This window comes from Thalassophryne amazonica, chromosome 2, assembly GCF_902500255.1.
Source record: "Thalassophryne amazonica chromosome 2, fThaAma1.1, whole genome shotgun sequence".
In the NCBI taxonomy this organism is placed as follows: domain Eukaryota; kingdom Metazoa; phylum Chordata; class Actinopteri; order Batrachoidiformes; family Batrachoididae; genus Thalassophryne; species Thalassophryne amazonica.
In genome coordinates this window covers 141,065,978-141,078,594 of record NC_047104.1, presented here as the reverse complement: position 1 = coordinate 141,078,594, position 12,617 = coordinate 141,065,978, and the positions used below count along the sequence as shown (strand labels likewise).

General features: G+C 45.0%; 1 protein-coding gene across 1 annotated transcript in view; it reads right to left on the bottom strand.

The window, feature by feature from the left end:
* Positions 1-12,261, bottom strand: part of LOC117531818 (very long-chain acyl-CoA synthetase-like) — a 35,326-nt gene extending 23,065 nt beyond the window's left edge. Inside the window, exons 1-2 of the mRNA XM_034194974.1 lie at positions 11,730-12,261; positions 9,503-9,712 (exon numbers count right to left, since the gene is read on the bottom strand). Of these exons, the coding sequence (XP_034050865.1) occupies positions 9,503-9,712; positions 11,730-12,201 (682 nt within the window). The 5' untranslated portion in view covers positions 12,202-12,261. The remainder of the gene's footprint in view (positions 1-9,502; positions 9,713-11,729) is intronic.
* Between the last annotated feature and the right edge of the window lie 356 nt (positions 12,262-12,617).

Genomic DNA, 12,617 nt, shown 5'->3' with positions numbered 1-12,617 from the left:
GTTCACAATAACAGCACCACTTAGAATGTGAGTATTGAGGTTCTAGGATCCAAAGAGGACCACTGTAATCTCCGCAGACACTTCACAACATGGTTTAGGAGCTGTTCTTCTGCAAATGTATGAAGAGATATGGCAACCAGTGGCCTATGTATCCAGGGCCTTGACAAGCGCAGAGGTCAAATATGTGCAGATTGAGAAACAACTGCTGGCCATGACTTACATATGTGAACGCTTCCATCAATATGTATATGTACAACAGCAGTTGAAGTGGAAACTGACCACAAACCCCTTAGTCGCCATCATGTCCAAGCTATTGGCCAATTGTCCAATGAGGATACAGCACACGCTGATAAGGCTATAAGGATATGAAGATGACATACACACCTGGAAAGTAAATCTATGCTGCAGATGCTCTGTCCAGAGCAGTGGACAGGCAAAAGAGACTTGATGATGAAAAGTGTGCTGATATTCAAGCATATGTTGACATGACAATGTCATCACTTCCTATGTCATGTGAAAGAACAGAACAGATTAGAAAAGAGACTGAAAAGGATGAGAGAGCTCAAAGAGACAGCTCAAAAAGATCATCAAAAGAGGATGGCCTGAAAACAAAAGTAACCGTCCGCTACAAGTGCAGGACTATGAAACATGCAAAATAGAGCTGTCAGTTGTTGATGACATTGTGTTTAAAGGCAACACATTTGTTCTTTCAACCTCAGTGCACAAAAACATGATAAAAAAGATACATGAAGGGGGAAGAAAAATGCAAACGCAGAGCACATGAGGTAATGTACTGGCCTAGAATGAACCAAGACATTAGCCACACCGTGGCCTCAAGTGAAATATGTTTGACGTATCGATCTCAACATCAAGCAGAGCCACACATGACATACCCTGAGCATGACATACCCTGTGCCCCACAGACCGTTTGAAAGAGTGGGAACAGATCTGTTTTCGACTGCAATGGGAAAAACTACATCACAGTAACAGATTACTTTTCAAACTATCCTGAAGTTGCAACACTCCAGACAACGTCTACCAAAGCATTGCATTCCTGAAAACAGTCTTTGCAAGACATGGTGTGGCAAGTCAGCTGGAACATCCAAGGATCAGTGGAAAAAGACATAACACCATGGAATGTTGCTGAGAAGAAACCGTGTTGATATCAAGCCACAAGTGTCAAGCAAGTGTTCTGTGCAACAGCCTGTGAGTACCGGCTGAGGAACCACTATAAAGCCAACTGCTAGATCCTGTTGTGCCAGGTGGTAACAGGTCAACGAAAACACCAGGGAAGATGCCTGGCAAACCACAGCAAAAGGTTCAAGTGCCTTAAAGACTCATAGAGACCTGCTAAATCATTTATCATTTGCTAAGTCATTTATCATTCGTCGGATAGGTGTCCCATCTCGATGGCGCCTGGAGGGTTTTGAACATGTGCATCACACTCGGGGCCGCCGACCGATTTTGACCAACTGTATGATCTCTCGCAGAAGGATGTCAGAATGTTTTGGGACTGAAACCCGACACTTCAGATGTGCGCCGATTCGTCATTCTGACGCTACGCTGCGTGATTCTGGCTATGTGTGATGGGGCTATTACTAATACAATTTTAAATGAGAAACAAAAATAAAATAAAATGAGTCTAAAGGCAGGGTAATATAAAATAAAATTGATAAAGGTAATACTGCTTGTCTGTGAGTTTGCCCTCGACCGCCACCCAATCCTCTCTGCACCCGAGATAGAGGTAGTCGGGCTCACCTCCACGCACAGCTTGGGCTCTGGTACCCAACTCCTGGAGAGGGGCTGGACGCTTCATTTTTCTGGCGTCGCCCATGGGGAGAGGCGGAGAGCTGGGGTCGCATTGCTTATTGCTCCCCAGCTCAGTCGCCAAGTGTTGGAGTTCACTCCGGTGAACGAGAGGGTCACGTCTCTACGCCTTCGGGTCAGGGACAGGTCTCTCACCGTTGTCTCGGCCTACGGGCCGAGCAGCAGTGCAGAGTACCCGACCTTCCTGGAGTCCCTGGGAGGGGTACTAGATAGCGCTCTGACTGGGGACTCCATTGTTCTCCTGGGGGATTTCAACACCCGCGTGGGCGGCGACAGTGAGACCTGGAGGGGGGTGATCGAGAAGCCCGGCCTCCCCGATCTGAACCCGAGTGGTGTTCAGTTGTTGGACTTCTGTGCTAGTCACAGTTTGTCCATCACAAACACCATGTTCGAGCACAAGGGTGTCCATAAGTGCACGTGGCACCAGGACACCCTGAGCCAGAGGTCGATGATCGACTTTGTAGTCGTATCATCTGACCTTCGGCCACGTGTCTCAGACACTCAAGTGAAGAGAGGGGCAGAGCTGTCGACTGATCACCACCTGCTGGTGAGTTGGATCCGCTGGGAGGGTAGGAAGCCGGTAAGACCTGGCAGGCCCAAACGTATCATGAGGGTCTGCTGGGAACAACTGGTGGAACCCTCTGTCAGCGAGGTCTTCAACTCCCACCTCCGGGAGAGCTTCTCACAGATCCCGGGGGAGGCTGGAGACATGGAGTCTGAGTGGACCATGTTCTCCACCTCCATTGTCGATGTGGCTGCTCGTAGCTGTGGTCGCAAGGTCTCTGGTGCCTGTCGCGGCGGCAATCCCCGAACCCAGTGGTGGACACCGGAAGTAAGGGATGCCGTCAAGCTGAAGAAGGAGTCCTACTTATCTTTGTTGGTAGGTGGGATCCCAGAGGAAGCTGACAGGTACCGGTAGGCCAAGCGTGCCGCAGCCCGTGCGGTCGCAGAGGCAAAAACTCGGGTCTGGGAGGAGTTTGGAGAGGCTATGGAGGAGGACTATCGGTCGGCCTCGAGGAGATTCTGGCAAACCGTCTGACGCCTCAGGAGGTGGAAGCAGCTCTACACCAGCACTGTTTACGGTGCGGGTGGGGAGCTGTTGACTCTGACTGGGGATGTTGTCGGGCGGTGGAAGGAGTACTTCGAGGATCTCCTCAATCCCATCGTCACGTCTTCCGAAGAGGAAGCAGAGACTGGGGACTCGGAGGCGGACTCGTCCATTACCCAGGCCGAAGTCACCGAGGTGGTTAGAAAGCTCCTCGGTGGCAAGTCTCCTGGGGTGGATGAAATCCGTCCTGAGTACCTTAAGTCTCTGGATGTTGTGGGGCTGTCTTGGCTGACACGCCTCTGCAACATCGCGTGGCGATCGGGGACAGTGCCTCTGGATTGGCAGACCGGGGTGGTGGTCCCTCTGTTTAAGAAGGGGGACCGGAGGGTGTGTTCCAACTATAGGGGGATCACACTCCTCAGCCTCCCCGGTAAGGTCTATTCCAGAGTACTGGAGAGGAGAATTCGACCGATGGTCAAACCTCGGATTCAGGAGGAGCAGTGTGGTTTTCGTCCTGGTCACGGCACACTGGACCAGCTCTACACGCTCCATCGGGTGCTCAAGGGTTCATGGGAGTTTGCCCAACCAGTCCACATGTGTTTTGTGGATCTGGAGAAGGCATTCAACCGTGTCCCTCAGGGTGCCCTGTGGGGAGTGCTCCGGGAGTACGGGGTCCGGGGTCCTTTGCTAAGGGCTATCCGGTCCCTGTACGACTGCAGCAGGAGCTTGGTTCGCATTGCCGGTAGTAAGTCAAACCTGTTTCCAGTGCACGTTGGCCTCCGCCAGGGCTGCCCTTTGTCACTGGTTCTGTTCATTATTTTTATGGACAGAATTTCTAGGTGCAGCCAGGGTGTAGAGGGGGTCTGGTTTGGGAACCACAGAATCTCGTCTCTGCTGTTTGCGGACGATGTGGTTCTGTTGGCTTCATCAAATCAGGACCTTCAGCATGCACTGGGGCGGTTTGCAGCCGAGTGTGAAGCGTCAGGGATGAAAATCAGCACCTCCAAATCCAAGGCCATGGTTCTCAACCGGAAAAAGGTGCTTTGCCCTCTTCAGGTCGGTGGAGTGTCCTTGCCTCAAGTGGAGGAGTTTAAGTATCTCTGGGTCTTGTTCACGAGTGAGGGACGGATGGAGCATGAGATCGACAGACGGATCGGTGCAGCATCTGCAGTGATGCGGTCGCTGTATCGGACCGTCGTGGTGAAGAGAGAGCTGAGTAGGGGGGCAAAGCTCTCGATTTATTGATCGATCTACGTTCCGATCCTCACCTATGGTCATGAGATTTGGCTCATGACCAAAAGAACGAGATCGCGAGTACAAGCGGCCGAGATGAGTTTCCTCCGCAGGGTGGCTGGGCGCTCCTTTAGAGATAGGGTGAGGGGCTCGGTCACTCGGGAGGAGCTCGGAGTTGAGCCGCTGCTCCTCCACATCGAAAGGAGTCAGTTGAGGTGGCTCGGGCATCTTTTCCGGATGCCCCCTGGACGCCTCGCTGGAGAGGTGTTCCTGGCACGTCCCACTGGGAGGAGACCCCGGGGAAGACCCAGGACACGCTGGAGGGCCTACATCTCTTGGCTGGCTTGGGAACGCCTTGGGGTTCCCCCGGAGGAGCTGGGGGAGGTGTATGTGGATCGGGAGGTCTGGGCGGATTTGCTTGAGCTGCTGCCCCCGCGACCCGACTCCGGATAAAGCGGAAGAAAATGGATGGATGTGAGTTTGCCCTTGAAGACAGGTCATTTACAAGTAAAATGCAGTCATGTAGGCAGTGGTAGCACAGATAACCAAAAAATTAACTTTGATAACAGATAATCAGATAACTGAAAAGTTATCTTTGATAATGATAAATCGATAATGATAAATCAATAAACCACCCAAAAATATATCAGAAGTTACAGATAACCGATAAATTCCAGTATTGTCTCTGGTACATTTGCAACTACTAACAAGCTGAATTTGAGTTTTAACACCACGATCGCTTTTGGAAACATCAAAAGCGACAACAGACCCAAGCAATGAGCCCACACTTGTGTCTTTGAACATCCTGCCCCCTGCTGGAAGCTCTTGTTTACTACACAGCTTCCAGCATAGAAGCACCCTGAGAGTAGCTACAAAGCCAGCTCTCTACCAATCACAACGCTCCAGTCAGGCGGAGGTCTTGGAAAATAAAGTCATGCTGACTTATGGTTTGGTGTGAATACTGATAGAATAACTCCATTAATGTAAATTCTGTCATTTGTACAAAGTTAAAATCTAACATATATCTTTTAATGTTGAATAATGCACTAATTCCGAGGTTTTGTAACAAACACAGACAGATCGCAAAGGATTCTGGGTAAAAGTGCCTCTGCTAAACACTGATTGGTTCAGTCATTCATTATGTAAACCAACACATTAATGTGATGTGTATCGTGTGTCGTGTGTTGGTGTTTTCAGATAAATGTGCTTTTATAAAATATTCCATTTTTTATTTGTAAAAACAGGCATTTTTACAGAGCCCTGGAAGTGTCATCGCAAAATGTTTTGCATGTGGAGAGAATGTGCGCTCATTTTATTAGTTTTATTATTTTTATTATTAGTTTTATGATATGCACATGTTTTACGATGTTGTAAAACGTGCACTCAATATTGTCTTGACACATAAACGTTGGCTTTACACTGTGCGAGTTTTGGCCCTTTTTCAGATGATTTTTCATTCGTGCGAGAATTTTTTGGACCGAGTTTCAGGTTAATCGCGCGTCCTGCATCGTGTAGTGTACATGGAGTAAAAAGCTGCATTTAACATCTCACGACCACCTCCTGATCGCCGATTGTATGGTCAGATGAAAATCAAACCTGTTTGATATTATTCTAGTCAGCCGTCATGAGGGTATCCTGCTGCTGAAGAGCTACAAGAGTCCAACCGCTCGCACTGTGCATCTGCAAACACCGCAGAGCTGTCTTGTAATGTTTTTTTGTTGTTGTTGTTGTTTTGTTTTGTTTTTAAACTTTGATGTCTCCCATCGAGAATTTTTGTAAATTAAGTTTGAAAAAAAAGCTTACGTTTTGCTTTTGGAAACACGAGTTTGACGTGTGGTTTTTGAACGTACAATGTGTGTGAGAACATAAATCGGGCGCTCTGAACTTTTACACCGTGCGCCTCTGTGGTACAGTTTGAACTGAAACCGAGTACAGTGATTAAAATATGATACAGTGTCTGCTCAGCTTCAGGACAAAGACTGCCATGAACTGCCATGAACACTACTGGCCAGTAGATGGCAGTAGAGGCCTTGAAAACTTGCCAAAACAAAATTCCAGATAATCAGTGTCTGCTACATTTAAGATGCGTGGAATTTAACAAACGCAAATACAATAACAACATCTATAAACTCAGAGAATATATTCACAAGAGTTTTAGGCACTAGAGTTTAATGTTGTTGTCCGTGGAGCCTGAACAGAGTGTCTGAAATACATTTGTCCTGTCGTGAATGTACTGAGATTACCCTATCCTACCCATAATGCACTGCTGGGCACAGCATGTGCTCACTAAAACCTTAAAAATTAGCACATTACTTTAAAACTAAAACATATATCTGATATTTTCACTTTATAAAACTTCAGACATGACAATAATTTTAAATAACTTGTCCAAAATTAGTTTGGTTAAAATTTGAACCATAAGTTAAAAATGTATGCCTCTGGACGACTTGGGTGATATTGCCCACGTATCAGTATAGTGTTAAAGAAAATGATTTTTTTATTTTTTTTTTTTTTTTTGTGACCAGTTCTCCTTTGTCTGCAGAGGATGAAGCATTTTCTCCTGGAAGCAGTTCTCTTCTGTTTGCAGAGGGTGGAACTAAACATCTGTTCAACAATCACTGTCTTATAACAGTGATTGTAACACCTTATAACAGGAGCGTAAAATGGCTAAAATCAACAAGGAGATAAATATATTTTTTAAAAAGAGAATAAATTGCTGTGATAACTGCCACAGCGTTTGTTATGGCGGATTTCTGCTGATATGTGACTGGCATATTTGTCACATTGTTGGCTTGTCATATAGTCCTGCAGTGCGCCACCCATAGGACACACGTGTCGGGCCTATCCTGTCAGACAGACGTGACATTCAGATCACCTGCTGCGTATCTACATGAACTGACTGGACAGCCTGTCAATGAGCTCGCAGTGCGCACTCTCCAGCCCATCGCAAAAGCGATATATGTTTTTATGTATTTCCACATGAGGACAGCAAGTACACATGCACGTGTCATGGTGGACAGTTGTAATGTCCCGTCCGTCAAAACACGGTACGTGTTCTGCCGCTGTGATGTCCAGGACCAGAGATGTCAACAGCTGCTGTTGTTGACAGACAGCCACACCCCCTGTCCGTTCAGTGCACAGACCAAGATGTCACTCTGTGATCAGATGAGAGGCACCTCGCCTGTAGCGGGCGGGGGGTGGTGCGCGATCCACATGCACACCATGTGTTGGAGGGACAAGCAAAACATACGCACACGTGTTGTTGGGAGAGCCAACAATCTGGCACACCACATGTGTACTTGGCAACTCCACAGTCATGGGGGCACTTAAAACAAATTTCACAGCCAGCTTGAAAGTGATCACCTGCTCACTGTTTTCGTGCTAACAGCGCGAATGGCCACACATTTGCTCAAGTGCTCCGGAAGCAGTATTACCTGTTCAAACTACCTCTAACCTTACTGACATGAAATTTGGGGTTCCACAGGGGTCTGTCTTAGGCCCCCTGCTTTTCTCCCATTATATAGCACCCCATGGGCACATATTGTGGCATTTTGGGACTACATTTCACTGCTATGCTGATGATACTCAGTTATACATGCCGATAACTGCTGGTAATCTCATCCACATAAAATCCTTAGAAGATTGCCTTGCATCACTGAGAAGCTGGATGTCTAGCAACTTCCTTCTTTTAAATTCTGATCAGACTGAAATGATGATTCTTGATCCAGTGAGACATCAGCATCAATTTGATCAGCCTAACACTTAGCGTAGGCCCATGTGTCATATATCACACTGGCAAAGAGGAACCTTGGGGTAATTTTTGATCCTACATTTTCGTTTGACCTCCACATTAGAGATATTAAGAGGACTGCTTTCTTCCACCTGTAAAATATAGCGACGATTCGTCCCATCCTGTCTATGGCTGATGCTGAGACCCTGATTCATGCATTTGTCTCTTCTAGACTGCAATGTTCTATTTTCTTGTTTACCGCAGTCCAATATTATGGGTCTCCAATTGGTTCAAAATGCTGCTGCCAGACGTTTGACACAAAGCAGAAAGTTTAACCACATTACGACCATTTTGGCATCTTTTCACTGGCTTCCTGTCTCTGTGAGATCATATTTTTATGTTCTGCTACTAGCCTATAAAATTATTCACAGACTGGCACCTCCCTACTTAGCTGACCTAATTAAACCCTACATACCGGCCCAGGCTTTAAAGTCTGTGGGTCACAGAGCTTTCTCTTATTGTGACCCCATTCTGTGGAATGATCTCCCTGCATCAATAAAAGTCAGATTTTGTAGAGACTTTCAAGTCCAGACTTACGACGCACTTATTTTTCCTTTCGTATGGCTAGCATACTGGCATAGTACGTTACTATGCTTTTTACTCTTTTCAATTCATTTTATTAGGAAATGGAGCATGCAGCGGCCTGAACTTTATCTAAATTCTGGGTATTTTAGTGAAGCTTAGGGCTAGTGGCCGGCAATCACCTTAGTATTTCTTCTGTTTTTCTTGTTGCTTAATGCTGACAAATTATACTGTATTTGTTGTCTTTCCGACACCTTGTTTTTTTTTTTCTCTCTCTGTTTCAGGTGCGGCTCCATCCAGAGATGGGTGTGGTGTCTGTTTCTGCAACCCTCCTGTCCTGTGCATTGGCAAAATTGCGTATATATTCGTTTTGTGAATTGTTTTGTCAACTGTGTCGGTAGCATGGCTCAAGCAGAGGGCCACCCCTTTGAAGCTGGTCTGCTTGAGGTTTCTTCCTCAAATCATCAGAGGGAGTTTTTCCTTATCACTGTTGCCTGTGTGGTTGCTCTGGGGTTGGTTAGACCTTACTTGTGTGAAGCGCCTTGAGGCAACTTTGTTGTGATTTGGCGCTATATAAATAAAATAAATTGAAATTGAAGCCTTGTTGTTTATTATTTGAAAAAGGTCCTGAATAAGATGAGAGAAATTGCTCCTCATGGTTACTCTATACAGAAAACATAATGAATATAAAAATGTGGCACCCATAAGGTGGCAAATATTAACCCCTTAACACCTGAATTTATATAGCTGTATATAAAAAATGTTTTGTGTGTGTTTTTGCCTTTAAGTAGATGGTAAATAATGTTGGGATTATTAATTTCACTTTTGCACAAAAAATAAATAGTAATTTTGGTGTTTTGGTAATCATTTATGTTATAATGTTATAATAATAATAATGGTATGTTGCAAATTTGCGACAACAGGCATACTGGTCAATTTGGTATGTTGCATATTTGAGTCAAATATTGTAGCATATATGCGACAATAGGCGTTAAGGGGTTAATGGTACCAGGCAATTACATTCAGATTGTGTCACTGAGGAACTGTACATGTTGATGGACGAGATAAAGCAGTGAAGTTACCAGTGGTTCCTGAGGTGTAGATGTACAGTGCAGGGTTCTTTAGATGGGTGTTGGACCTGAGCTGAGGTGACAGAGGCTGGTCTGATGCCTGTTGGATCTTGTCAGAGAAACTTTCTAAACCCTCCAAGTCACAGCTCTCACTGAGGATAAACACGCGGACACCCTGCTGCCGCAAAGAGGGCAGCACCTCCTCTACAGCTCCTCGCAAGTCTGAAAGAGAAACATCCAAAAAAGGTGGTGAAGGAGGACAAACTGTGAAGACAAAAACAGTGGAAGAACTTGTAATGTTGTGCTGCTAACAAACCTCAGTTTTAATTTGGTCAATAAACATCAGTATGAAATGGGCAGTCAAAGTATGAGCCATAACAGTGTACATGCTTTGGTATCACTGGCCATGTTCTCTCATGGTTGACATCTTACATATGTAGTCACTCTTATTATGTCTTTATAATAAGATTACTTCCAATCTTTTATCAGTAAAATATGGGGTAACACTGGGGTCCTTATTAGGCCCTCTCCTAATCTTTCTCTATATGCTACCTCTTGGTCAGATATTGCGAAGCTACATAATTACTTTTCAGTGCTATGCTGATGACACTCTTTAGATAATAGATAGATAGCTTTTGATAATCTTGCCCACACTAGGACTTTAGAGGATCGCCTGCTTTCTGTGAAAAATTGGATGTCTACCAATTTCTTACTCTTAAATTGTGAAATTCTGACAAGACCGTGATGATGGCCTTTGGTCCTGCAAAACACAGATGTCAATTTGAACATAATTGAACATTAATCTTGGACTCGTGTGTTATTTATCATTGTGGTAAAGCAAAAAAAAAAAATCTCAGGATGACCTTTGATCCCAGATTGTCCTTTGACCTGCACATCAGCGAAATCATTAAGAATGCTTTCTATCACCTCTGTAATACTGGGGAGAGTCAATCTATTTAGCCTGTGGAGGAGGCTGGGACATTGATTCATGAAATGAGGAATCCAGAAACTGGAAAAGTTAGTCTTTGGAGGTTTCCATTTTCAGAAATCCAAGGTGGATTTCAACCTCTGGAAAAAAAATGGAAAAGTTTTTTTTTATCGATTCTTCATTTCATAAGCTTTCTAAAAATGCATAGTTTACCAGATCTCCAAAATAAAATAATAATAATATTTATTATTATTATTATATGAGCAAAGCGTCGCGAAGCTCACTCATGGTACAGGGCGTCCTAAATAGGATGTGCCAAAATTCAAATCCACAGTAAAACAGGAAATGTTCAAATGTCAAACACTTCCTGGATTGACAGACAAGATCCCATGGAATCTTGCGGGAACTCAGTGGCAAGCTCACACTCAAACCGGAAGTGCCGAATTCGGTCGGTTGAAAAGCTTTTTTATCCCATAGGAACTCTCCCTACCCACCTAAGCGGCTCAAGAATATGGACAGCATGTATATAAGTGACATTTACATGACAATTTATATGACAATATTGAGATACGATAATTTGGCCATATTGTACAGCCCAACTGTCAACTAGCTGAAAACTTTGAACATTAATTTACATCTACACTTAAAAAAAAATGCTTAAAATGGCAGGGGGTTAAGGGGGCTGTAATTGGGCGGGGGGGGGGGGGGGTCAGCTGAAAAGAAAAAAAAGAAAAATGCTTAAAAAGGTGAGGAGTATGGGGGACAGAGCCCCTTCAGAAGCTGAAAGGCAAAATAAGGAAAATGCTTAAAAAGGTGGGGGGTCTGGTTTTTGCCAGAGGGTTTTGAATGCTAATGCTCCCCTGAAGCATTTACTCAAAACAAAGTCTGAAGGACCTAAATGACATGTTGAGATGCTGAAAAACTTTGCTCGTTCATGTCCGCAACATATGCATATTAATAATAATAATTCAAGAAAGGCACATGACTATTTCAGAAGGTCACCAATTTGGAAATCCATGGCTGACATATCAACCTTTGCAAAAAATGGAAACATTGAGGGGTTTTGTTTGTTTGTTTGTTTGTTTATTATAATTATTTCTCATTTCATAAGGTTTCTAACAAGGTATTTTTTCCAAATCTGCAAAAATGACCCCATTAATCATTAGATAAGCAACCTCACTAAAGTTATAAATTAACACTTTCAGTGCAGGATCATGGTCCAGTGTGTGTGTGTGTGTGTGTGTGTGTGTGTGTGTGTGTGTGTGTGTGTGTGTGTGTGTGTGTGTGTGTGTGTGTGTGCGTGCGTCTTACCAGCACCAGCCACCAGCACTTTGGCATCACAGCAGGAGAAACAGTGCAGCAAAGATTTGGATCTGATGTTGTAGTTGAGGAGAGCAGCTGTACATCCCAGCTTGGCCACAGCGAGCCAGATCCACACGAAGAGAGGCTCGTTTCCCAGGAACAGGGCCACCGTGTCTCCCTGCTCCAGGTGGCCGTGCGTCCTCAGAGCTCTGGCCGCTTTGTTGCTTTCTTTGTCGGCTTGGCTGTAAGTGTAGCAGCGCTCCTCAAAAACTAGAAACTGTTTGTCAGGATGTCTCGCTACTTTGCCCAGAAAACAGTCCAGAATACTGTATTGCGATGTTCGTCTGCTGTAACCATTTAGGCGCAACTCCAGTTTAATTGCAGTTACTATAAAATGTAAATCTTTCCAAAAATGAGGGTTTCCCATATAAAGCAGAAACAGCAAAATTGCTAAACCCATAGCCAAGGCATATAGAATCATTTTACCTGAGAAAAAAGTTTGATGTTTGCAGATTTGTCTGTTTCAAAGATTGAGCCTATAGTTTTCAGTGAGCATATGAGATGAGATCGAACAGCAGACGCGGTTTTTGCTGCTGCGTTTTTGATGCGGGTCGGGCGGGCTGCATGTAAACACACAGGGGGCGGAGCAAAGACTTAAAAACATAAATAAAGCGGTGATCATATCACTGTGTGGAGAATTATTAAATCGGCGCCCCCTCCCTGCAGCTGTAGGCGGCCCTGAGCTGCACAGAACAGAACCAGTGTGAAGGTTCGAGTCCAGACAGATCATCCTGCAGTGCTCCTGTTTCTCCGCTGTTCCGCTCAGCAGGATCCTGCTGTCTGATACCAAAGTCCACTTAGGACGCAGCACAAAACCAGAACTCTGCACCCGGGTTC